This window comes from Corythoichthys intestinalis, chromosome 2 (assembly GCF_030265065.1).
Source record: "Corythoichthys intestinalis isolate RoL2023-P3 chromosome 2, ASM3026506v1, whole genome shotgun sequence".
Classification (NCBI taxonomy): domain Eukaryota; kingdom Metazoa; phylum Chordata; class Actinopteri; order Syngnathiformes; family Syngnathidae; genus Corythoichthys; species Corythoichthys intestinalis.
Genome location: NC_080396.1, coordinates 15,064,777 through 15,092,433, shown reverse-complemented (window position 1 = coordinate 15,092,433; position 27,657 = coordinate 15,064,777). Strand labels below are relative to the sequence as shown.

The window sequence follows — 27,657 nt, the reverse complement described above, 5'->3', positions numbered from 1 at the left end:
CGGTACGACTTGTATGTTTTTTTTTTCCTCTTCATTGCGCATTTTTTGAGCTGGTGTGACTTATAGTCCGAAAAAATACGGTAATCTAAATTTTCAATGTTGCATTTCGGTATTATATGCTTTAAACAGGTATTATCGTGGACTTTAAAATTAGGGGTGTGACAATATATCGAAATGGTGACATATCGTGATACTTTGTATCTCAAAAGGTTATCGATATGCTCCTGCCAAGAATCGAAATATCGTTTTAAAACGGTGTCAATGTCTAAAAAAAAAATAAATAAAAATGAACCAACAAGTTGCTATCAAAATCTTCCACCATAATAGTGTCTCAATTAACTCTAAGACTGCATTGACGGTGCTTAACGCCCAATCCATTTTGACAGGGAACGTTCGTTCATTCGAAACCAGAGCGTTCAGTCATTCTGTCCAATTTTCACGGCATTTACAGGTCACTTGCTGTTCATTTTAGGGCATTTACTGGTCATTTCCTGTTGAGTTTGAGTCACTGCCTATTCATTTGGGTGATTCCCAGGTTACTTCCTGTTCTGTAACTCAAAATAAACAGGAAGTGACCCATAAAATACCCCAAAATCAACAGGAAGTAACTGAAAATCAACAGGTAAATGACCTTAAATGGCCCAAAATTACCTCATTGGCTGCCACCGACCGCCAAAGACGTTCAATCCGTTTGAAGTGGGAGGGATGACAGCGAATGAACGTTGCCACCCTCCCCCTTCAAATAGATTGGACGTCTACTAGTGATACTCATTCGTATTCACAGCAGAAGCTTGTTTTTCTGTTTATTAGTTCTTTGTAGAATATCCTAGAATGATTTCCTGACCAATGTATCGATAATCGTTGTATCGCCATGTCGTCAGATCGTTATCGTGACCTTTGTATCGCAAATCGTATCGTATCGTGAGGTACCAAGAGGTTCCCACTCCTATTTAAAATATACCTTCGCGTTTATAACTTCCCAAGCGTTAACTTTATTTTCTCCTCCCTTTCAGATCATCTTCATGGTGGGACGGGGCTATCTGTCACCTGATCTCAGTAAACTCTACAAGAACTGTCCCAAAGCCATGAAGAGGTTGGTCGCTGACTGCATTAAGAAATCAAAGGATGAAAGGCCTCTCTTCCCACAGGTAAGTTTTGTTTTTTTCCTGTCTAACTACAAATTCAAAGGTCCAACTGGTTTAATTTATTTTTGTATGTATACATACAAGATCCTGTCCTCTATCGAGCTTCTTCAACACGCCTTGCCTAAGATAAACCACAGTGCCTCAGAACCTTCTCTGCACAGAGCCTCTCATACCGAGGATATCAACGCTTGTACTCTGACCTCCACCAGACTGCCTGTTTTTTAAAAACTACACATCTCCGTCCTTTACTGTCCCACCAATGTCCCTCTCCTTGGAACCAATCAGTGCAATGCTCACTACACTGAGTACCACAAAATATACAGTGGGGCAGATAAGTATTTAGTCAACCACTAATTATGCAACTTCTCCTACTTGAAAGATTAGAGAGGCCTGTAATTGTCAACATGGGAAAACCTCAACCATGGGAGACATAATGTGAAAAAAACCCCAGAAAATCACATTTTTTGATTTTTTTTAAAGAATTTATTTCCAAATTAGAGTGGGAAAATAAGTATTTGGTCACCTACAAACAAGCAAGATTTTTGGCTGTCAAAAAGGTCTGACTTCTTCTGACGAGGGTCCACTCGTTACCTGTATTAATGGCACCTGTTTTGACTCATTATCGGTATAAAAGACACCTGTCCACAATCTCAGTCAGTCACACTCCAAACTCCACTATGGCCAAGACCAAAGAGCTGTCGAAGGACACCAGAGACAAAATTTTAGACCTGCACCAGGCTGGGAAGACTGAATCTTCAATAAGTAAAACGCTTGGTGTAAAGAAATCAACTGTGGGAGTAGTTATTAGAAAATGTAAGACATACAAGACCACTGATAATCTCCCTCGATCTATCGCTCCATGCAAGATCTTTACCCGTGGCGTCAAAATGATAACAAGAACGGTGAGCAAAAATCCCAGAACCACACGGGGGGACTTAGTGAATGACCTACAGAGAGATTGGACCACAGTAACAAAGGCTACTATCAGTAACACAATGCGCCGCCAGGGACTCAAATCCTGCACTGCCAGATGTGTCCCCCTGCTGAAGAAAGTATACGTCCAGGCCCGGCTGCGGTGCGCTAGAGAGCATTTGGATGATCCAGAAGAGGACTGGGAGAATGTCTTATGGTCAGATGAAACCAAAATAAAAGTTTTTGGTAGAAACACACGTTCTTGTGTTTGGAGGAGAAAGAATACTGAATTGCATCCGAAGAACACCATACCCACTGTGAGGCATGGGGGTGGAAACATCATGCTTTGGGGCTGTTTTTCTGCAAAGGGACCAGGACGACTGATCTGTGTAAAGGAAAAAATGAATGGCGCCATGTATCGAGAGATTTTGAGTGAAAATCTCCTTCCATCAGCAAGGGCATTGAAGATGAGACGTGGCTGGGTCTTTCAGCATGACAATGATCCCAAACACACAGCCAGGGCAACAAAGTAGTGGCTTTGTAAGAAGCATTTCAAGGTCCTGGAGTGGCCCAGCCAGTCTCCAGATCTCAACCCCATAGAAAATCTGCAGAGGGAGTTGAAAGTCCGTGTTGCCCAACGACAGCCCCAAAACATCACTGCTCTAGAGGAGATCTGTATGGAGGAATGGGCCAAAATACCAGAAACAGTGTCTGAAAAGCTTGTGAAGAGTTACAGAAAACATTTGGCCTCCATTATTGCCAACAAAGGGTACATAACAAAATATTGAGATGAACTTTTGGTATTGACCAAATACTTATTTTCCACCATGATTTGCAAATAAATTCTTTAAAAATCAAACAATGTGATTTTCTGGTTTTTTTTCCCCACATTCTGTTTCTCACGGTTGAGGTTTACCCATGTTGACAATTACAGGCCTCTCTAATATTTTCAAGTGGGAGGACTTGCACAATTAATGATTGACTAAATACTTATTTGCCCCACTGTACAATTCTTGAAAACATTGTTAATCAATATGATAGGATAGCATTGAAAGCTTTTACAAATTTATGAAAAGGGTAGAAGCACAGCCTACCCTATGGCTGCACGATAGCTGTATGCAAGTGCCTCTTTGTAAATATATGCACGCGTATTTACCTAAAATGACAAATGGACATTGAAGGAAGCTCAATAGTGTTGCATTTTCACCTGCAAAAATGTATGTTTTTTTTGTTTGTTTTTTTTTTAACTGTTTTTGTTTTCTCATTGTTTTTGAAAGATAATGGAGTAGGTATGGGAAATGTTTTTTTTTTTTTTTTTTTTTTTGTCTTGGTCATCTTTTGTTTGTATTCATTTAATTTACAAGTCACACTGACGCGACTAAAGCCTGTCAATGAGCACAGGTAACGATGGAAGGTGATGAGTTTGCACATTATGGCAAAAGCAGTTGGTTCCTTTGACATGCTCGACAACAGATTCTCATCTGTCCACATGTTCTTGCCACTTGCTGCAAGAGCTGGACATTTTGAATATTTGAAGTGATTTGGAAACTAATTTGTCTATTATGTCTTATTCAGCAGGTCAATGTTTTAATGTCAACTTGGAAAGAAAGATGTCTTCCCTATTTTAATAAAATTAAGTTAAATTCTTTACCAAACATTTTTTTTTTTTTTTTTAATATGTGTATTTTAAAAGGTAATGAATTCAGCAGTTTTCTTGTTCACTAAAGTTAAATCCCACATGTTCTTGTTAAGTCTTGGTGGTGCAGTGTGATGTTTACTGTGGCGCTAGCAAAGTGGTGTAACCTCAACGGAATCCAATTCGGACACGAGGGATTCAACTTGATGGAACAACAAAAAACCCCACCAGGGAGACACGTGGTGGAAATACAGGAGTTTTGTTTTTGTGTAAACATCCAACACTAGTGCGAATTTTACTGTCATTAAGTAGCTGCATTGATTGTTTGGACAGTGAGAGACAACCACTTGAAAAAAAAAATGATTTAAACTAGGGGTGTGACAAAATATCGAAATGGTGACATATCGTGATTAGGGCTGTCAAATGATTAAAATTTTTAATCGAGTTAATCACAGCTTAAAAATTAATTAATCGTAATTAGAGATGTCCCGATCGATCAGGTCATCACGTAATTTTCAAATTATCGGAATTGGCAAAAAAATATCGGACTTGCCTTTTTTTAATATATATATATATATATATATATTTAAATTAAATCGTTTTCTAATTGTATTTAACGTTACAGACAAAATGTCTTACACTCATCCAGAGTCTTTAGTTTTGGTTTAAAGATTGGTTCATAATAACAACAAACATTCTCCCTTGCCATTTATTGTGGCACTCACAAAGTGTGGCACCGAAAAAAACTGTTTATTTAACATGTTTATTGTTTACATATTTTATGGCACAGTGCTGATAAGCTTTGTTTTGATCCAAAGCAGTGGGACAATGTCATGTTGGACAATAAAATAAGATACTTGGAGCAATTGAATTGAGTTTTAATCATTTTTTTTCTTAATGCATTGCCAAAATGTATATGATCGGGAAAAATTATCGGGAATGATTGGAATTGAAACGGGAGCAAAAAAAGCAATCGGATCGGGAAATATCGGGATCGGCAGATACTCAAACTAAAACGATCGGGATCGGATCGGGAGCAAAAAAACATGATCGGAACAACCCTAATCGTAATTAATCGCAATTCAAACCATCTATAAAATATGCCATATTTTTCTATAAATTATTGTTGGAATGGAAAGATAAGACACAAGATGGATATATACATTCAACATACGGTACATAAGTACTGTATTTGTTTATTATAACAATAAATCAAGATGGCATTAATATTATTAACGTTCTGTTAAAGCGATCCATGGATAGAAAGACTTGCAGTTCTTAAAAGATAAATGTTAGTACAAGTTATAGAAATTTTATATAAAAGCCCCTCTTAATGTATTCATTTTAATAAATTTTGTAAAATTTTCAATCAAAAAATAAACTAGGTGCTCGCCATTGTTGATGTCAGTAATTACACAATGCTCATGGTGCTGAAACCCATAAAATCAGTCGCACCCAAGCGCCAGCAGAAGGCGACAAAACACCCAAAAACACAAGTAACAAGTGGACATGACACTGTGCTGTCATTTTAATCTGTTTGAGCGGGGCGTGTGCATTAAATGCGTCAAATATTTTAACGTGATTAATTAAACAATTAGTTACCGCCCGTTAACGTAATAATTTTGACAGCCCTAATCGTGATACTTTGTATCTCAAAAGGTTATCGATATGCTCCTGCCAAGAAACGAGATATCGTTTAAAAAAGGTGTCAATGCCTTAAAAAAAAAAAAAAAAAGAACAAACAAGTTGCTACCAAAATCTTCCACCATAATAGTGTCTCAGTTAACTCTAAGGCTGCATTGAAGCCATTTAGACTGTGAACGTTCATTCATTCGAAACCAGAGCATTCACAGTCATTCTGTCCGATTTTCAGGGCATTTACAGGTCACTTGCTGTTCATTTTAGGGCATTTACAGGTCATTTCCTGTTGAGTTTAAGTCACTGCCTATTCATTTGGGTGATGCCCAGGTCACTTCCTGTTCTGTAACTCAAAATAAACAGGAAGAGACCCCTAAAATATCCCAAAATCAACAAGAAGTAACTGAAAATCAACAGGTAAATTACCGTAAACGGGCCAAAATTGCCTAATTGCCTGGCATTGGCTGCCACCGACCGCCATAGACGTTCAATCCGTTTGAAGTGGGAGGGATGGCAGCGAATGAACGAATGTTCATTCGCTGCCACCCTCCCAGTTCAAATGGATTGGACGTCTACTAGTGATGAACTCATTCCAATTCACAGCAGAAGCTTGTTTATCTGTTTATAAGTTGTTTATGGAATATCCCAGAGAAAATTTCCTGACCAATGTATCGATAATCGTATCGCCATATCGTCAGATCATCGTTATCGTGAGCTTTGTATCGCAAATCGTATTGTGAGGTACCAAGAGGTTCCCACTCCTAATTTAAACCTTTAGCACACCTGGTGCCATTTTTGACTGCAAAGAATACCGTATTGGCCCGAAAATGAGACGCTATTTTTTTGCATTGAAATAAGACTGAAAAAGAGGGGGTCGTCGTATATTCGCGGTCTAGACATTATACCCATTCACGACGCTAGATGGCGCCAGATATCATTGAAGCGATGTTCTGTCATGACAGATCTCAGCTATTCTCCCCATTCACGACGCTCGATGGCGCCAGATATCATTGAAGCGATGTTTTGTCATGACAGATCTCAGCTACTCTCAAGTTTAACCAGTTTGCAATTTTTATTGCAATGTTTTTCCTTATTCAGATTTGTTTTAAGACTACAGATAGTTAGACTTCACTTTGATGGTTAATGCAGTTATTGCAATTTTGTAGTTTTATCACAATAGATTGGTTTATTTACATTTCAAAAACCAGAAGCCATTCATTTACGAATGTGATTGCACTTTAGTTTACATATTCAAATGTTCAGATATTAAGATTTGAATGAGGCAAAATAACATGCTTTTTCTCTCAAATATATTGTTATAATCATTTGTTTCGGATGTACTGTAATTATTTTCTGTATAAAAATTTGGTGTTCAAAAAGTCTTTTTCAAACTTGAGTCTTGAAAAAGGGGGTCGTCTTATAATTAGGGCTGTCTTATATTCGGGCCAATACGGTATTTAAGATATAATTTGCTTCGGGTGATCAAAATTTCATCAATGCGGCTGGTAAATCAATTTTCTGTAGTATAGTGCTGTAAATACACAAGTATGAATCCATCCTTTTCTATGTTGAAGTTTTATCATTTTATTTTTGGAAATAGATGTCAGCCTCTCAAACTGTTTTTAGCTCAAAACGAATGGTGATCTAATTTGAACCTCGTCTACTAAAAGCCATCGCCTGATGTCATCCAAGGTGGTGTGGTCTAGCGCTATAACTGGCCCACACCCATAAAGCCTGTCCTTTTAGTTAATGTTCTATTTCTGCATTTCGAGGAGCCACGCTGACTCGCCATAAAGAAAGAAACCGCGGCCAAATGTTATACATAATATTTAGTGCATTGGTGTGGCTTTCATGACTCACTAATGCAACACGATCAGTGACTACAGATACTGAAATGGCTTATGATAAGTATATCTGCTACTGTTGTCACGATACATTTTCAGCTCAATATCGACACTAAAATACTCAATACCATTTTTAATACTACATCGAAAAACAGTTGTTCTAACAGTACCATTGAAGACGATCGACTTCCAATCATTTGGCATTTAAACCTATTTAAACTACAGTGGTATGAAAAAGTATCTGAACCTTTTGGAATTTCTCACATTTGTGCATAAAATCAAGTGTGATCTGATCTTTATCAAAATCACACAGATGAAAAATGTGTCTGCTTTAACTAAAACCACCCAAACATTTTTAGGTTTTCATAGTTTAATGAGGATATAGTGCAAACAATGACAAAGAGGAAAATGAGTGAGTGAAGCATCACTTTTATAATTTTGTGCCCCCCCACGCCCAATAACTCACGCTCATTGTAGCTGCAGATCAGTCTGGCACATCGATCAGGACTAATCTTAGCCCATTCTTCTCTCAAAAAACTACTGTAGCTCAATCAGATTCCTGGGATGTCTTTAGGCCATGCCACAGCATCTCAATGGGGTTCAAGTCTGAACTTTGAGTAGGCCACTCCAGAATGTGCATTTTGTTCTTCTCAAACCATTCTGAAGTTGATTTACTTATGTGTGCCATCCTCTTTTTAGCCTCAACTGTCTGACAGACGGCCTCAGGTTTTCCTGGAAATCATCATGATAAACGTTTGAATTCATTCTTCCATTAATGATTGCTAGTTATACAGGCCCTGAGGTAGCAAAACAGCCCCAAATCATGATGCTTCCTCCACTATGCTTCACGCGGGGGATGAGGTGTTGATGTTGGTGAGCTGTTCCATTTTTCCTCCACACATTATGTTGTGTGTTACTCCTGAAGAATTCAACTTTGGTTTCATCAGTCCACAAAATATTTTTTTCAAAACTGTGGAGTGTCCAAGTGCCTTTTTGCGAACATCAAACGAGCAACAATGTTTTTTAAGACAGCAATGGCTTCCTCCGTGGAGTCCTACCATGAACACCATTCTTGGCCATAGTTTTACATATAGTTAATGTGTGCACAGAGATGTTGGACTGTGCCAGTTATTTCTGTAAGTCTTTAGCAGACACTCTAGGGTTCTTTTTTTACCTCTCTGAGTATTCTGCGCTGAACTCTTAGTGTTATTTCTGGTGGACGACCACTCCTTGGGAGAGAAGCAACATCCAGACTTTGAATTGGTTTTGTATCCTTTCCCAGTTTTATACAAATCAACAATCCTTGATGGCAAGTCTTCAGACAGCTCTTTTGACCGAGCCATGATGCACATCAGACAATGCTGCTCATCAAGACAATTCTTACCAGGTGTGTGTTTTATAGTGGGCAGGGCAGCTTTAATCCACTCATCAGTGATTGGGCATGCACCTGACTTAAATTGTTTGGTAAAAAATTGGTTTTACTTGCTCTTTAAGTCTCCTTAGGCAGAGGGTTCACTTACTTATTCCCACCTTGTGTCATTATTTGCATGCTATCCTCATTAAAATATGAAAACCTATAAATGTTTGGGTGGTTTTAATTAAAAGCAGACAGTTTTTTCATCTGTGTGATTTTGACAAAGATCAGGTCACATTTGATGGTGATTTTATGCAGAAATGTGAGAAATTCCTAAAGGTTCAGATACTTTTTCATATCACTCTATATTGAGTTTTTATCACTGATAGACGTCCAATCTTTTTGAAGTGGAAGGATTAGGCAGCCCTCCCATTTCAAATGGATTTGAGTCTAGTGTTGTTCTGATCATGTTTTTTTGCTCCCGATCCGATCATGATCGTTTTAGTTTGAGTATCTGCCGATCCCGATAGTTCCTGATCCGATTGCTTTTTTTTTGTTTTTTTTTTGCTCCCGATTCAATTCCAATCATTCCCGATAATTTTTCCCGATCATATACATTTTGGCAATGCATTAAGAAAAAAATGAATAAAACTCGGACGAATATATACATTCAACATACAGTACATAAGTACTGTATTTGTTTATTATGACAATAAGTCCTCAAGATGGCATTTACGTTATTAACATTCTTTCTGTGAGAGGGATCCACGGATAGAAAGACTTGTAATTCTTAAAGGATAAATGTGACTTTGTATATTGTGACTAAATATTGCCATCTTGTGTATTTGTTCAGCTTTCAGGAAATGATACTGTATCCATTTAACTGTTCTGCCTAAATGCCTGATGGCTGATGGGAAGTGCAACCATGACTGTGCGTAGTGGCACCAATTGATATATCTTCTCTGTGTTGGGAAATAACATAGGGTGTTAAGAAAAAGATCATCTACTACCTTTCCCACATTGCTTCCCACGACATTTCTAATTGTTGAGAGAGGTATTGTTAGGCTTTAGCCAATTAAAAAAAAGGCTGTAAAGGCTGCCAAAATTCACTCTACTCATTTTACGCTGCCTTTTGGCTCTATATATAGGTAAAACGGCGCCATTATAGATTAAACGCGATAATGCGTGAGTGGGTCGTGCAGCGCATGCGTTATTTGCGTTAAATACTTTAACGTGATTCATTTTAAAAAATTAATTACCGCCGTTAATGCGATAAATTTGATAACTCTACTTTAAGCCAAAACTAAAGACCCTGGATGAGTGTAAGACATTTTGTCTGTAACGTTAAATTTAATTAGAAAACAAATTAATTAAAATATATATATATATTAAAAAAGGCATGTCCGATATTTTTTTGCCGATTCCGATACTTTGAAAATGACATGATCGGACATCTTTAGATTTGACGTCTAGTGGCGGTAATGGCAGCGAGTGACTCAACTATAATTTGTTCTTCCTCTGGCAAAGATGCACCCATCCACGGATTAGTTTATCACTAGAAGACCTCCATTTGAACTGAAAGGGCCTTCCCACTTCAAATGGGTTGGACGTCTAGTGCCGTCAATGACAGCCAATGAGTTAACAACGAAAATGCATAAACATGACATCACAACAAATTTCTGGTGACCTGTGGTCATGCTAAATCAAATGAGCAAGGATACTTTTGCATTCAGATATCGTATCATGATGTAACACTGTATTTATCCATAAATAACATAGGTATTTATCACTTTTGTTGCATCACTTCCCTAACAATATTATATTTAAAAAAATGTCAACATGATAGGTAGGAGTGGGAACCTCTTGGTACCTCACGATATGATACGATTTGCGATACAAAGCTCACGATAACCAAAATCTGACGATATGGCGATACAACGATTAGCGATACATTGGTCAGGAAATCATTCTAGGATATTCTACAAACAACTAATAAACAGAAAAACAAGCTTGTGCTGTGAATTGGAATGAGTTTATCACTTGTAGACGTCCAATCCATTTGAACTGGGAGGGTGGCAGCGAATGAACGAATCCCCTCCCACTTCAAACGCATTGAACGTCTATGGCCATCAGTGGCAGCCAATGGCAGGCAATGAGGTAATTTTGGGCCATTTAAGGTCATTTACTTGCTGATTTTCAGTTACTTCTTGTTGATTTTGGGGTATTTTATGAGTCACTTCCTGTTTATTTTGAGTTACAGAACAGGAAATGACCAGGGCATCACCCAAATGAATAGGCAGTGACTTAAACTCAACAGGAAATGATATGTAAATGCCCTAAAATGAACAGCAAGTCAACTGTAAATGCCCTGAAAATCAAGACCGAATGACTGTGAATGCTCAGGGGCATTTCGATAACCTTTTGGGATACAAAGTATCCAGGTCTTCTATGTAGCAGTCTGTACAGCAATATAGCATACAGTATTGCTTTACAGTGATTAAACTCATACATACAAAAAAACCCAAAAAAATAACAAACTATGATTTCTGCACTGAAAAACTAGAAATCACAGTAAGCTATTTACATCATTTGGTGTGACTCATTTTCCCCCACATAGATAGAACAGTTTGCTATTGTTTCACTCTTTGACCTCTGCAGGGCTTATTTGACCACCAGGCCAAGTGGGCATCACACACTTGGGTGACGTCAAATATGCTGTGAATTTAAAGAGTTGACAATACAGTATTGTACAGTGCAATAGTCCAGCCATTGAGCTTCATTATGTAACCAGGCTGATACAGGTCGTTTGTTTCGAATTTACCAGCAGGTGGCAGCAGGTTTCTCTTTTTTTCCAAAGGCTGTTGAATGTTTTTAATTTTAAGTCGCTAACAGAGAAAGCGCTTTTCTCAACCACATGAAGTGCTTGCTGCCAATAGTAATTAATGATCAGAGCTATTAAACGTGTTAATTACAGTGTTCTCTGTGGTAGACAGCTGGTCCGTGAGTTCTGCAATATTAGGCTCCTCAGTTTGAATACTTTGGGGGCTTTATTTTGAGTTTTTTTGCAGTTTAAATAGTTTCTTTTATCACAAAACAACAACACGACCTACAATTACCCACACGAATCCTGAACAAGTGAAATTAAATAAATATTGGTTTAAAATGTCAACTATTAGATGCATTTTTAGATGATTAACGCTGATCATAGTAGTTTTATTGTTTACTATTTTTGCCTTCTTGACAATCTATAAGTGGTATGAAAGGAGTCCTTCCATCACAAACTATATTAACGCATGTATAGTGTTCTGGTGTCAAAGTTTAGAAGCTATGTATACGCTTTAATCACATATTAAATGTGACTTTGGTTTCAAATATTTTCTAAAGATAATATTGCATACATTTGATAAAAGTTTCTCAGCTTTGCAGGACAATTTGTATTATAGTGATCCTTCGTTTTTCGCGGTTAATGGGGACCAGAACCCACCGCGATAAGTGAAAAACCGCCAAGTAGTCCCCCCACCCCCTTTTGTGTGTGTTTAGCATTGGAAAGAGATATGTACATACTGTATGTAAGACATGTTTGTTCTCTTTTTTTTTTTTTTTTTTTTACCCAAAGTATAATAAAAAATAAAAAAGATAAAAAAAACTTTTATGTATATACACTCACCGGCCACTTTATTGGGTACACCATGCTAGTAACGGGTTGGACCCCCTTTTGCCTTCAGAACTGCCTCAATTCTTCGTGGCATAGATTCAACAAGGTGCTGGAAGCATTCCTCAGAGAGTTTGGTCCATATTGACATGATGACATCACACAGTTGGTGCAGATTTGTCGGCTGCACTTCCATGATGCGAATCTCCCGTTCCACCACATCCCAAAGATGCTCTATTGGATTGAGATCTGGTGACTGTGGAGGCCATTTGAGTACAGTGACCTCATTGTCATGTTCAAGAAACCAGTCTGAGATGATTCCAGCTTTATGACATGGCGCATTATCCTGCTGAAAGTAGCCATCAGAAGTTGGGTACATTGTGGTCATAAAGGGATGGGCATGGTCAGCAACAATATTCAAGTAGGCTGTGGCGTTCCAATGATGCTCAATTGGTACCAAGGGGCCCAAAGAGTGCCAAGAAAATATTCCCCACACCATTACAACACCACCAGCAGCCTGAACCGTTGATACAAGGCAGGATGGATCCATGTTTTCATGTTGTTGACGCCAAATTCTGACCCTACCATCCGAATGTCGCAGCAGAAATCGAGACTCGTCAGACCAGGCAACGTTTTTCCAATCTTCTATTGTCCAATTTCGATGAGCTTGTGCAAATTGTAGCCTCAGTTTCCTGTTCTTAGCTGAATGGAGTGGCACCCGGTGTGGTCTTGTGCTGCTGTAGCCCATCTGCCTCAAAGTTAGACGTACTGTGCGTTCAGAGATGCTCTTCTGCCTACCTTGGTTGTAACGGATGGTTATTTGAGTCACTGTTGCCTTTCTATCAGCTCGAACCAGTCAGGCCATTCTCCTCTGACCTCTGGCATCAACAAGGCATTTCCGCCCACAGAACTGCCGCTCACTGGATATTTTTTCTTTTTCGGACCATTCTCTGTAAACCCTAGAGATGGTTGTGCGTGAAAATCCCAGTAGATCAGCAGTTTCTGAAATACTCAGACCAGCCCTTCTGGCACCAACAACCATGCCACGTTCAAAGTCACTCAAATCACCTTTCTTCCCCATACTGATGCTCGGTATGAACTGCAGGAGATTGTCTTAAACCATGTCTACATACCTAAATGCATTGAGTTGCCGCCATGTAATTGGCTGATTAGAAATTAAGTGTTAACGAGCAGTTGGACAGGTGTACCTAATAAAGTGGCCGATGAGTGTATATTTTAATAAATGGTTTTTAAACACTTCAAATGTAATAATTTTGATAAGTTTTAAACATGTGACTGTCCCACCAAGTTATTTTTAAACAGGGATTAAAGTGAAAAATGCTTGGCTTTATCAAATGCTTCAAAGAGTGAGTCCACTCAAATCAAAGCTGTTCACTTACAATGAGTTGCCACAGCAAGAGTTTAACAAGTTAAACGATGATTGACGCATGCGGCGCTTTGAAGCTCGGTTCTCCGGCAACATGAAACATCAATGTCTGTCGATCATTGTTAACTTTATTAAGCAACTCCAGTGCACTCACTGCCTGACCAAAAAGACCAGGAAGAGGGAGGCAAGGAGGAGAGTGAGACTACACGATTGGCTCAGGACAGTTCAACTGTTTTTTTTTTTTTTCTTGTGTGTTTTTTTTTTTTTTAAATTGAAAAAAATAAATCTGTGATGTACTGAGGGCGCAAAGTTTGAAGCATGCAGTTTAAAGCGCAAAGTAGCGAGGGATCACTGTAAATGCTCAGAACGTCTTTTTTTTCTCCATGCTATTTTAGTTGTTCAATTATTCTTGCCCCTACAATTAGCCGGATTCTCATTGATATGTGTCTGACAGGATCTTATTTTAATTTTAAAATTTAAACTCTTCACTCTATACCAGTAACAGAGGTATACAGTGTTTGCATGATCCAAAAGACAATACCTTATAAAGAAATCATTAAAGAAAAGCTCTTACATGAGTTTTAATCAAGGTATTGTATTTTATGTACGTAAATGTAGACAATAACCGCATATTTGATGTATTGGTTCTTATTTTCATACTAGCCTGCAATGGACTGGTACACAGTCAATGATGTAATACTTCTGTCCTAAAATTTGCTGGAATAGGCTCCAGGTGACACTTAAATCACGAGGACAAGTGCTACAGTGGTATGAAAAAGTATCTGAACCTTTTGGAATTTGTCATATTTCTGCATAAAATCACCATCAAATGTGATCTGATCTTTGTCAAAATCACACAGATGTAAAAACAATGTCTGCTTTAACTAAAACCACCCAAACATTTATAAGTTTTCATATTTAATAAGTATAGCATGCAAACAATGACAGAAGGGGGAAAATAAGTAAGTGAACCTTCTGCCTAAGGAAACTTAAACCAATTTTTTACCAAACAATTTAAGTCAGGTGTATGCCCAATCACTGATGAGTGGTTTAAAGCTGCCCTGCCCACTATAAAACACACACCTGGTAAGAATTGTCTTGATGAGAAGCATTGTCTGATGTGCATCATGGCACGGTCAAAAGAGCTGTCTGAAGACCTAAGATCAAGAATTGTTGATTTTTTATAAATCTGGGAAAGGATCCAAAACCATCTCTACAAGTCTGGATGTTCATCAATCGACAGTCAGTAAAGTTGTCTACAAATGGAGAGAGTTTGGCACTGTTGCTACTCACCCAAGTAGTGTACGTCCAAAAAAGATGATGCCAAGACTTCAGCACAGAATACTCAGAGGTAAAAAAGAACCCTAAAGTGCCTGCTAAATACTTACAGAAATCACTGGCACAGTCCAGTATCTTTGTGCACCCATCAACTATATGTAAAACTATGGCCAAGAATGGTGTTCATGGTAGGACTCCATAGAGGAAGCCACTGCTGTCTTAAAAAACAGTGTTGCTCGTTTAATGTTCGCAAAAAGGCACTTGGACACTCCACAGAAGTTTTGGCAAGTTTTGGCAAAATATTTTGTGGACTGAATAAACCAAAGTTGAATTTTTTGGTATTAACACACAACGTCGTGTGGAGGAAAAATGGAACAGCTCACCAATATCAACACCTGCATGGTGGAGGGAGCATCATGATTTGGGGCTGTTTTGCTGCCTCAGTCCCTGGACAACTTGCAATCATTAATGGAAGAATGAATTCAAAAGTCTATCAGGATGTTTTGCAGGTAAACCTGAGGCCATCTGTCAGACAGTTGAAGCTAAAAAGAGAATGGATGCTGCAACAAGACAATGATCCAAAACACAGAAGTAAATCAACTTCAGAATGGTTTCAGAAGAACAAAATACACATTATGGAGTGGCCAAGTCAAAGTCCAGACTCGAACCCCATTGAGCTGCTGTGGCATGACCTGAAGACAGTGATTCATGCCAGACATCTCAGGAATCTGACTGAACTACAGCGGTTCTGTAGAGAAGAATGAGCAAGATTAGTCCTGATCGATGTGCCAGAGTGATCTGCAGCTACAGTGGGGAGAAGTATTTGATATACTGCCGATTTTGCTGGTTTTCCCACTTGCAAGCCATGTAGAGGTCTGTAATTTGTATCATAAGGTCTCTTCAACTGTGAGGGACGGAATCTAATACAAAAATCCAGAAAATCACATTGTAAAATTTTTAAATAATAAATTTGTATTTAACTGGATGAAATAAATATTTGATACATTACCAACTAGTAAATATTTCGGCTCTTGGTTCCTTTTTAAGAACCCCTCCTGTTCTCCACTCATTACCGGAAGTAACTGCACCTGTTTGAACTTGTTACCTGTATAAAAGACACCTGTTCACATGCTCAAACAAACAAACTCCAACCTCTCCACAATGGCCAAGACCAAAGAGCTGTGTAAGGACATCAGGGATAAAACAATAGACCTGCACAAGGCTGGGATGGGCTACAGGAACATAAGCAAGCAGCTTGGTGAGAAGGTAACAACTGTTGGAGCGATTATTAGAAAATGGAAGAAGTTCAAGTTGACGGTCAATCTGCCTCGTTCTGGGGCTCCATGCAAAATCTCACCTCGTGGGGCATCACTGATCATTAGGAAGGTGAGGGATCAGCCCAGAACTACACGGCAGGACCTGGTCAATGACCTGAAGAGAGGTGGAACCACAGTCTCGAAGAAAACCATCGGAAATATATTACGCCGTCATGGATTAAAATCCTACAGCGCACGCAAGGTCCCGCTGCTGAAGCCAGTGCATGTCCAGACACGTCTGAAGTTTGCCACTGACCATCTGGATGATCCAGAGGAGCAATGGGAGAAGGTCATGTGGTCGGATGAGATCGAAATGGAACTTTTTGGTCTAAACTCAGCTCGTCGTGTTTGGTGAAAAAAGAAGGATGAGTACAACCCCAAGAACACCATCCCAACCGTGAAACATGGAGGAGGAAACATCATTTTTTTTGGGCTACTTCTCTGCCAAGGGTACAGGACGACTGCACCATACTGAGGGGAGGATGGATGGGGCTATGTATCGCCAGATCTTGGCTGACAACCTCCTTCCTTCAGTGAGAGCCCTGAAGATGGGTCGTGGCTGGGTCTTCCAGCATGACAACGACCCAAAGCACACAGCCAAGGCAACTAAAGAGTGGCTCCGTAAGAAGCATCTTAAGGTCCTGGAGTGGCCTAGCCAGTCACCAGATCTGAACCCGATAGAAAATCTATGGAGGGAGCTGAAAGAAACCTGAAGACTCTGAGAAGATCTGCATGGAGGAGTGGGCCAAAATCCCTGCTGCAGTGTGTGCAAACCTTGTCAAGGACTACAGGAAACGTTTGGTATCTGTAATAGCAAACAAAGGTTTCTGTACCAAATATTAAGTTCGATTTTTGTGATGTATCAAATACTTATTTCATGCAATTAAATGCAAATTTATTATTTAAAAATCATACGTGATTTTCTGTTTTTTTTTTTTTTTGTATTAGATTCCGTCCCTCACAGTTGAAGAGAACTTATGATACAAATTTCAGACCTCTACATGCTTTGCAAGTGGGAAAACCAGCAAAATCGGCAGTGTATCAAATACTTGTTCTCCCCACTGTACATGAAGCGTCTGGTTGAAGTTATTGCTGCCAAAAGGGTGGGGTGGGGGGGGCACAAAATATTAAATGTGATGGTTCACTTAATTTTTCTCCTATCTGTCATTGTTTGCATACTATCTTCATTAAAATATGAAAACCTATAAATGTATAGGTGGTTTTAGTTAAAGCAGACAGTGTTTTTTCTTCTGTGTGATTTTGACAAAGATCAGCTCACATCTGATGGTGATTTTATGCACAGATGTGAGAAATTCCTAAAGGTTCAGATACTTTTTCATACCACTGTATAAAAAACAATCAATTTATGTTTTCTTGCTATGCCGTCTCACATCATTCAAAGACGCCAACGCAAAGTGTATATTGCAAAGGAAGCTTTATTGCCATTGACAGAGGGGATTGACCTTTATGGATCTCTCCATAACATATTGTTTTCCATTCAAGGTTTAAACAGTCAACAGCAAATCACCTACTAGTGTGACCATTAATAATTACAGCGCAGAACAGATTTTTATCTGAACATTCAAGCTAAAAACATGTCCGCTTTCATAAGACTCTTGGTACTGTAGAGTGAACTCCCTTAGAAATCAATGTCATGGCATATTTCCTAGTAAACAGTACGGCACATCCATAAAGCCTCAGGCATGGCTTGTACAAGGATACACTAACAGATACACTTGATACAACTTGGGAAAACAACTGCGCATGGAGCTTGCAGAGAATATTTCTTTTATTCATGGTAGTTTGTGCAAATTAATTTTTTTTTACAGATGTTTTGGTTGCTGTTTTGGTTGTGTCACCATTTAGCTTAAAACAAAATGTGTCTCACAGGACGAGATGCATGTCGTCATTTGAATCAATTTAATGGAAGAGCTGATTTCAAATTAAATATTCAGTTATAAAAAAATATTACACTTTATATCCACTCATAGGGAGTACTGTGCCAAACTGAGCTGGAACAAGTTAACGCTTACAATGAGCACTTGCACTGTTGTCATGGCAACACCATCGTCGATACCCAGAGTCTAGTCATAGAAGGACATTTCAGGATAGATTATCCTTTGGACCTAATCTAATAGGATGTAAATCGACAACATGAATTCAATATAGCAGTGTTTTTCAACCTTTTCTGTATCATGGCATGTTTTTACATTGGAAAAAATCTCGCGGCACACCACAAACCAAAAATGTTCCAAAATTACTTTCTGTACAGTATATTTTATGATAAAATAATTTCTCAATATTTATACTTACTCAGTGCCAAACTTGATGGATGAACACAAAGCCGATATCCTGGCAGGAATCTTCGTCAACAGCTCTTAGTCTCTCTGTTTTTATTTTCTTATAGCAGGTAGGCTTGAAAACCTCAGAATTGTCAGACAGAGGGACTTTAAAAATGTCTTCAATTGCATCAGGGGCAAGAATCTCGCTGACAATGACTTTGCAGGCAGGTAGTTTTGTCTCTTTTTGGATTCAGCAACAAGTTTAGCAACAAGCTAACTGGCTTTGAGGGCTTTCTCATTTACCTTTGTAGTGTTTCTCAAAAAAGTTGCCTGTTTCTCTGTGTTTTCATGGAGGTGAACCCATCGACTTGTTTTGAAACAAGGGCAAATGCAACTGCTCGTGTCGCGTTCAAGAACTGCTCGGATTTCTAATCATCAGCCACCTTGCTGTCTTTCAAGTGTCAATATACACAAAAGTGTCCTTTCCATTTCATCCATATTCAGGGGTGAAACTGGCTAGAATTTCTTACCGGAACTCCCCGACGTGAAGGTCGCCATGGAGCCAGAAATTTTATTTATTTTTGATTCAAAATAGTATTTTTTTCAATGTCATATTTTCGTAATCAAAGCACCGTGTACTGGAACAGCCTTCCGGCCCTGAATCTTATGCCAGAACAGCATTCCTGCCCTGCATCTTATACCGGAACTGCGTTCTGGCCCTGAATCTTTTTCCGGAAGGGCTTTCCTGACCGTTCTGGCCCACTTTCACCCCGGTCCATATTTGAGACCGTCAATCCTCCCCATGTGTTTTATTCCAACACCTTGTCGAAGAGGTGCTAGGGTCCACATTGTCGTGGACAGCAAAGTGGCTGATGGCTAGAAATCTGAGCTGTTTTTGTATGCGACACGAGCAATACCTTGCTTATTTGCACACGATCGCAACCTTCTACCTACTCCTTCTTTCTAACTGCAACTCCGCCCGATGACGTAAAAAAATATATTGGATATTGGATAATTTCTCACGGCACACCTGACGATCTCTCACGGCACACCAGTTGAAAAACACTGCTATATAGCATTATTTCCCTTGGCTGTGATTTGTTACATGCGCTGTTATCATGTACAGTGCCGCTGTGATGAAACGCAGGATTAATTGGAAGATTGCGGATATATTTACGACATGGGTCAAATAAATAAGGATTCTAATAATTTTATCTTTGGTTAAAATCATACAAATGTATTTAAAATATGTGGATATTTGTGCAAAACACCTGCACACCATCTTCCATAATGTAATAGAATCTTACACTCGTAATTATATGTTTGCACTAAATATTTCTCTCTTTCATGACAAAACCATAGAAGTGTATCAATATACAGTATATGTTGGAGATCATTGACTGCATGATTGCAATTGAACGTGTATGTTTTGGCTATGAAACATTTTCAATGCATGATTTACAGGGAACACATCTTAGAATCACACTGTTACAAGAACATCCCTCTTTAGTGTCAGACATGCAAAACAAAAATAAATACATATATATATCTATATATCATCATATGTATGAAAATAATCACCAAAGCCATACACACCCAAGTACTGTAGACATTTTAAGAACTAAACTCCACAGTTTGAACACTATTGAAAGATACACAGCCAAATATAAAACAGAAAAGGTGGAAATAAAAAGGCTCACAGCTGGTCAAACAAGTAGCACAGAGCGGCAGTGTAGGCACAATCTGCTTCTTACATCATCCACAGCAGCTCTAAAGAAAATCCACAGCTACTGAACATGTGACCGATACAAGCACACAAATCAACAAGAAGACAGTACGTTAGGACTCTGCATAGAGTGAAATTTTACACAGTCCAGGGCGTCACTCAGCTTCAGTGAGCTGAGCACCCGATCCCCCAGTTGTGATCCTAGCTATCGGCATCTACGCGTGCTTACGTTCCTCTTAAGGTACATCATTGACTCTGAGACCTCCTGGCTTATTCAGTTAGCCTGGACTGGTTTCGGACCCACAGCCACTCCATTGCAGTCAAGGATGTACTGCAGACAACCTTGAGGAGGGCGGGCGGCACCGTTCTTCATGGTCTCACCTATTATTTCCCCTTTCTGGCCCGTACCCTGATAGGATCAAAAACATGGTCTCATTGTAGGAAATCATGCAGTACCTCATATACAGTGTATTACAAAAGTGAGTACACCCCTCGCATTTCTGCAGATATTTAAGTATATCTTTTCATGGGACAACACTGACAAAATGACACTTTGACACAATGAAAAGTAGTCTGTGTGCAGTGCCGCTCGGCTGACGCTGCCCCGCGTGCGCCCGCCGGGAAGGCCAAATCTCGCGCGTCCTCTTATTTTAACCCTTTTAACCCAAACACTTGTTTTGGTTGGTGCTGTCCGCGGGTGCGTCTGGGCGGGGGGGGCGAATTTCAACAATCCCTAAATGTCCAAATTAATATGTCATGTGACTCATTACACTGTCAGCATTGTTGTGGATTGAAGAGGCGGGGGGTCAGCCTGTTAGTGCTCAGACCATACGCCGCACTCTACATCAAATTGGTGTGCATGGCTGTCATCCCAGTAGGAAGCCTCTTCTGAAGACGGTACACAAGAAAGCCCACAAACACTTTGCTGATGACGTGTCACCAAAGCACATGGATTACTGGAACCATGTCCTATGGTCTGATGAGACAGACGGGCTTTCTTGTGTACCGTTTTCAAAAGAGGCTTCCTCCTGGGGTGACAGCCATGCACACCAATTTGATGTAGAGTGCGTCGTATGGTCTGAGCACTAACAGGCTGACACCCCACCTCTTCAATCTTTGCAGCAATGCTGACAACACTCCTGTAATGAGTCACATGACATTTTAATTTGGACATTTAGGGATGTACGTTTTTTTATAGGGGTGTACTCACTTTTGTTGCTAGGGGTTTAGATACTAATGGCTACATTTTGAGTTATTTTAAGGGGGAAATAAATGAACTATATTATATAAGCTGCACATAGACTACTTTTCATTGCATCAAAGTGTCATTTTGTCAGTGTTGTCCCATGAAAAGACTTAATAAAGTGCGTATGACAGGAGAAAAAAAGTCTTAAATAGGATTATTATGTGAATTAGAATCATATTTTGAGACGATTCCACTATACAGTGGTACCTCTACATACGAATTTAATTCGTTCCAGGACCTTGTTTGTAAGTCGAAATGGTCGTATGTCGAGCAGTATTTTCCCATAGGAATACATTATAATTCCATTAATTCGTTCCAAAGCCTAAAAACATACACTAAATTCTTAATAAATACTGCTGGCACTGTTACAAATGGCAATTAAACATAGAAAAACAAATAAGTTATAAATAAATAATTCAGAATAATATAATAATAAGAAGAATAATTAATAACTAGGCCTGCAAGCAGGACTGAACGGGCCCTCGCAATCTAGCGCAACTCGGACGTCACGCAACTCGGACTGTGTGCAGGTCAGGGTGGTGGCAGATGCTCCTCTCTAATCATCTCATTAGAACATAACATGCTCGAAAGTCGCCTATTTACATTCCCACACCCAAGAGATAAAAACCCCTATTGGAGAGAGTACTACAAAAAAGGAGCCACTACTGAGCTGTGCAGCCAAGCCCTTATTCAAAACCAAAATTAATCTTCTAACTGGGCCAATTCGACCAAGTGTGCCAAATATTGTGGCTCTATAAGCTGCCTGAGTCTCTGAAAAAAAAAATTTCCTTTCAATGGTGAATAAAGGGTCGTCACGGCAACAGACAGAGACACGTGGACATGGGCCGTAAATAAGTATTTTAATAGGTCTTGAAACTACAATGACCAACCTGAAAAGAACTGGACATGTATTGGAAAAACGAGTGACTTTCTATTGCCACTAGTTGGCGCTGTAGGGTTGATGCAAATGACCCCTACAAGGCCCTTCAGGGTATGACTCTCAACAAGCACGGGAAGTTTGGCGCAGATATGTTGTATATCTGCCGAGTTATGACTGTTCAAAGTTTTTGGAGAGAAAAATTGTTGACAGTCATTTTCACTTTCCTGTTTGGACCCCTCCGCTTCAACGAAACTTCAATATTTTTCATCAGGCACCTGAAGACAGGTCTTAAGCCTTCCCTTATGCAGGTTTGAGGTCAACAGATTTTTTTTCCTTGGAGGAGGAACCTGTCTCGTAAAAAAAGGCATTTCCTGTTCTCACTAGGGGGCGCTAGGCCTAATGGGTAATATTTCAATGCACTCGTGTTAAGGGTGGGATGTCGCACATACATGCCAGATATGAAAAAGATGGAACGTTGTGTGAAGGAACTATTAGTCATTTACTGAATTTGTCATTTTGCCGAAAAAATGGCCGACTTTGGCACCCCGCCCAGGTCAGGCCCGTGAATGAAAACACACCATTTTGATAACTTAAGATTTCATATGCCTCATGAACAGTCTCGCCAATTTTGAGAATGATCAAACTAATTCCCTAGGTGCCAAGGTGTAAAATGTGCACACTGTAAATCGATAAAAATTTCACATTCAATCCAAAATACCCGATTTCCTGTTGGGTTTGGAATATGCATGCAAGAGACTTTTTGGAGCAGTTTTGTACAAGGTATCGACTCTCCGAATTTCATCCCTTTACGTTGAAAAAACCTAAATGGAGAGGCCTTTTTGAAAATTTCAAGGGGGCGCCACTGAGCCATTTTGTTACATGTTTTCGTAACGTTGCAAGATTATTGAACGTTATGCAAAGCCACATGTATGTCCAAATTTTTGTGAGTTTTCGTGCATGTTCAAGCCTCCAAATGTAAACTCCTACTGTGAACCGATAAAAATTTCACATTCGATCCAAAATACCGGATTTCCTGTTGGATTTGGAATACGGGTGCAAGAGACTTTTTGGAGCAGTTTTGCACAAGGTATCGACTCCCCAAATTTCATCACTCTATGTTAAAAAAACCTAATAGGAAACGCCTTTTTGAAAAATTCAAGGGGGCGCCACTGAGGCATTTTGTTACATTTTTTCGTAACATTGCAAGATTATCGAACGTTATCCAAAGCCGCATGTATGTGCAAATTTTTACGAGTTTTTGTGCATATTCAAGCCTCCAAATGTAAACTCCTACTGTGAACCCATGAAAATTTCACATTCGATCCAAAATACCCGATTTCCTGTTGGATTTGGAATACGGGTGCAAGAGACTTTTTGGAGCAGTTTTGCATAAGGTATCTACTCCCCAAATTTCCTTGCTCTATGTTGAAAAAACCCAATAGGAAAGGCCTTTTTTAAAACTTCTTTCTGTCGCCACTAGTTGGCACTGTAGAGTTGATGCAAATGACCCCTACAAGAACCTTCAGGGTATGACTCTCAACAAACACGGAAAGTTTGGCGCAGATATGTTGTATATCTGCCGAGTTATGACTGTTCAAAGTTTTTTGCGTGACAAATTGTTGACGTTCATTTTCACTTTCCTGTTTGGACCCCTCCGCCTCAACGAAACCTCAATATTTTTCATCAGGCACCTGAACACAGGTCTTAAGGCTCCCCTGATGCAGGTTTGAGGTCAACAGATTTTTTTCCCTTGGAGGAGGAACCTGTCTCGTAAAAAAAGGCATTTCCTGTTCTCACTAGGGGGCGCTAGACCTAATGGGTAATATTTCAATGCACTCGTGTTAAGGGTGGGATACCACACATACATGCCAAATATGAAAAAGATTGAACGTTGTGTCAAGGAACTATTAGTCATTTACTGAATTTGTCATTTTGCCGAAAAAATGGTCGACTTTGGCACCACGCCCAGGTCAGACCCGTGAATGAAAACACACCATTTTCAAAACTTAAGATTTCATATGTCTCCTGAACAGTCTCACCAATTTTGAAGATGATCCAACTAACTCCCTCGGCGAAAAGGTCTCAAATGTGCACCCTGTGAATCGATAAAAATTTCATATTTGATCCAAAATAACCGATTTCCTGTTGGGTTTGGAATATGCGTGTAAATGCTTTTTTGGAGCGGTTTTGGACAAGGTATAGACCCCCCAAATTTCATTGCTCTACGCTGACATACCCTAATGTTATAGGCCAATTTTAAAATTTCAAGGGGGCGCCACTGAGCCATTTTGTTATATTTTTTTGCAACGTTGCAAAATTATCGAAATTTACAATTTTCCGGACGTATGTGCAAATTTTGGTGACTTTTCGTGCATGTTCAGGCCTCCAAATTGGCCGTTTTCATTTGCCCTGAAAAAAAAAATAAAAAATAAAAAAAATAAAAATAATCCTTTGCAAAACAATAGGGCCTTCGCACGTCTAGTGCTCGGGCCCTAATTATTCCTGTAAATAATGTAACAAATCGGATTCTAATATGGCGGACACTTTTTACTGTCCCTGAACGCACCGCGAAGCTGACGTCTCAGTGAGATAGGTCGGTGCGGTAGAGATAATACTTTCGTTTTCTTGAGAGCAGTCAACTGCTTAAGACAATGGGCGTTTTGTGTTGGATAAGTTCTTAAATAAATGATAAAAACGTGACGAAGCTGGCGATTTCCTTGGCAATGTTACCACAATAATAATTGTCACCTTAACTTATAAATAGTGGCGAACGGTGGTCGGAAGAGGACCATGGAGCTGTATTGTTGAGCCAGTTCAGAGACGCGCACCCCAAGCTCATATTTTTCTATAACTTGCATCTTCATTTCAAAGGTAAGCATCACTTTTTTCCTTGTTTCTCCAACTGTATCAACTTTTTTTGAAAACTGTGTTGATTTCTCACACAAGAAAATCCACCTTGCGTTCGTTTGTAGTGCTGTCATGTCGTCGTATTTCGAGCAACTCGTCGGATGTAGAAACAAATGGCGGCTCAAATTTTACGTCGGATGTCGAAAAGATCGTGTGTCGAAGTGATCGTATGTAGAGGTACCACTGTATACACAATTTAGCAAAGCACAGATGACGAGAAATTAGTCTTTTAATCTGACGGTTAGCCACGCCTACCATTATAGGACTCTAGCGTCCCCAACAGGTGGATGACGTCAGCGGAGTCACGATTTCATCTGATTTAGTATGCAGCCCATTGAGGGGGAATTACTCACAACGAGGAAAACGCGACGAAAAGAGCCGCAAAATGTCAATGTTTCAGTCTCTTTACTCCAATATTTTTACAGGATATTCTTTTTATCCAAGTATTTTTCCCCAATAGCTAAATAAATTGCTTGAGAAGGACCAGTCAGCCCGTTGAGGGGGTAACTATTCGGAACGAGGAAAACGTGACGAAGAGAGCCGCAAAATGTCGTTCTTTCAGTCTCTCTACTCCAATATTTTTACAGGATATTCTTTTTATCCAAGTATTTTTCGCCAATAGCTAAATAAATGGCATGGTCATGACAAATAACAGTCTTATGCTAAATGGAATATGAAATAATAAAAATGCTTTCATTCAGGACATTATTATTAAAATTATTTCATAATGGTCAAAACTGTCGACTTTACCTTTACTGTCTGTCTTATGTCATTTCCCTTCCCTGGCTTCAGAGAATGTAAACAAACTAAGAGGCGTGACAGCTAGCCGACATGCTAACCGTAACCGAGTGATGTTTCAAAGTCTTCGAAGCGGAAAATCACACATAACTAGACCGGAACATTTCACATGACGACTGGGTTGTCGATTGTCTTCGCCGATCACCAACTCGCCCGGCGGAGAGCTATTTACAGCTCGTTCCTCTGCTACTACGGACAGGAGAGCTTGCTGGGGAGGCAGCTGGACAATGACCGCTGAACAAACCGGCCGACGTCGGAGAAGCGTGTAGCTGCCAAATGGTCAACACGAATACGGCAAAATAATGCTTTACTACACGGCGAAGTCGTAAACAGTGGAGGAGGGCGGCTGCAGTTGTTGTGCAGCTAACGTGCAGCTAATTTGTATGAGGAGAGCTTTTTACATGCTCATCTATGATCAAAACAGGAACAGAATCAGAACACGGCAACAAGCCGAGAATAGTGCTCTCCCGGCGGGGGGATGTGCGACAAGCCGCCGGTGTCGTCTGCCGAGTCGACAAGGAGCATGTCAGCCACAAAATGCAAGCCACCTAAGTATTAAAATTATCCCAGTATTTCACATAATACAAAACACGATGTTTACTCACTTCCTCGTAAGTCCCATCATCCCACAATTGTAGGGCTTGTTTTGGCCAATATCCACCGGTGAATGGGAACCTTTTGAAACCCCCAAAAGGCGCACACGCATCTCCCTCGTAGAGCAACATTTTTCTGCAGCCGTTTGGTTGGCGTGATGCGAAAAATAAACGTATTAATCCGCAAAATCAGCTGATTCCTTAGTCCGCATACACAACAGTACGGCTGTATAACGAAGAGGACGCCTTCATCCGTACACGTCACAGCGCCCTCTTTCTCAACTCGAGACTGTTGCCAGAAGCCAGTCATTTTCATGGCGCGGGATTAAAAAAACTAAATAAATATAGTGATCGCTTCCACACACATCCACGCGGTCCATTTCATTCAGGAGCATAAAATTCCAAGTGTATTATGAAATAAACGTGCTTTTTCGTGTCACAGGCACTTTAAATATCTGCAGAAATGCGAGGGGTGTACTCACTTTTGTGATACACTGTAACTGGTGAGATTCTTTACCTGGGATGGTTGCACGGTCATGGGTTTTTGGGGGGTGTTTGCTTCCTTTTCTGCGAGCAGATTCATTTTAGCCAGCACCATGTCAGAAATGAGCTGTCTGTCCTCGGCTTGGTGCTCCCCAACCAATGGCATGGATGAGCCTACCACCTGCATCACATTGATATGAAGCATCAGCAAGTCCAATTTTGCCCAAATGAGAGATCTCACATCATACAGATTGGTCTCAGTATAGATTCTTGCTTTCCACTGAATTCCATTAAATGTCAAATTTATAGAGTTTGCTTCATTATTATTAATAAACGGTCTCTGTGGCATGGTGGTTGAGTGTTTACCCCATCTGTCTCACAGTACTGTGGCACTCGTCGTGGTAACTATCCCGGGTACTGCTGAAGTCAGACCCAAGTGAGGATAGGTGCTGTCAAAATTTTGGTGTGTAACAATAAATTAAATAACTCAATTAAAATCGATCAAAAATCGATCAAATCCTCAATTGTCTTCTTTTAGATACCCCATTTGCTTATAAAGAGTGGCTTCATATTTGTTTTT

General features: G+C 39.7%; 2 protein-coding genes across 5 annotated transcripts in view; one reads left to right on the top strand and one right to left on the bottom strand.

The window, feature by feature from the left end:
- Window positions 1-4,919, top strand: part of raf1a (Raf-1 proto-oncogene, serine/threonine kinase a) — a 37,001-nt gene extending 32,082 nt beyond the window's left edge. The window contains exons 16-17 of one of the 4 annotated variants that reach the window (XM_057828461.1): window positions 1,014-1,148; window positions 1,230-4,919. In XM_057828461.1, coding sequence (XP_057684444.1) covers window positions 1,014-1,148; window positions 1,230-1,370 — 276 coding nt within the window. In that variant the 3' untranslated portion in view covers window positions 1,371-4,919. The remainder of the gene's footprint in view (window positions 1-1,013; window positions 1,149-1,229) is intronic. The other 3 variants (XM_057828441.1, XM_057828468.1, XM_057828451.1) reach the window with 3 other exon arrangements.
- A 12,655-nt stretch (window positions 4,920-17,574) lies between these two features.
- Window positions 17,575-27,657, bottom strand: part of syn2a (synapsin IIa) — a 35,815-nt gene continuing 25,732 nt past the window's right edge. The window contains exons 10-11 of the mRNA XM_057829654.1: window positions 27,112-27,258; window positions 17,575-20,579 (exon numbers count right to left, since the gene is read on the bottom strand). Coding sequence (XP_057685637.1) covers window positions 20,445-20,579; window positions 27,112-27,258 — 282 coding nt within the window. The 3' untranslated portion in view covers window positions 17,575-20,444. The remainder of the gene's footprint in view (window positions 20,580-27,111; window positions 27,259-27,657) is intronic.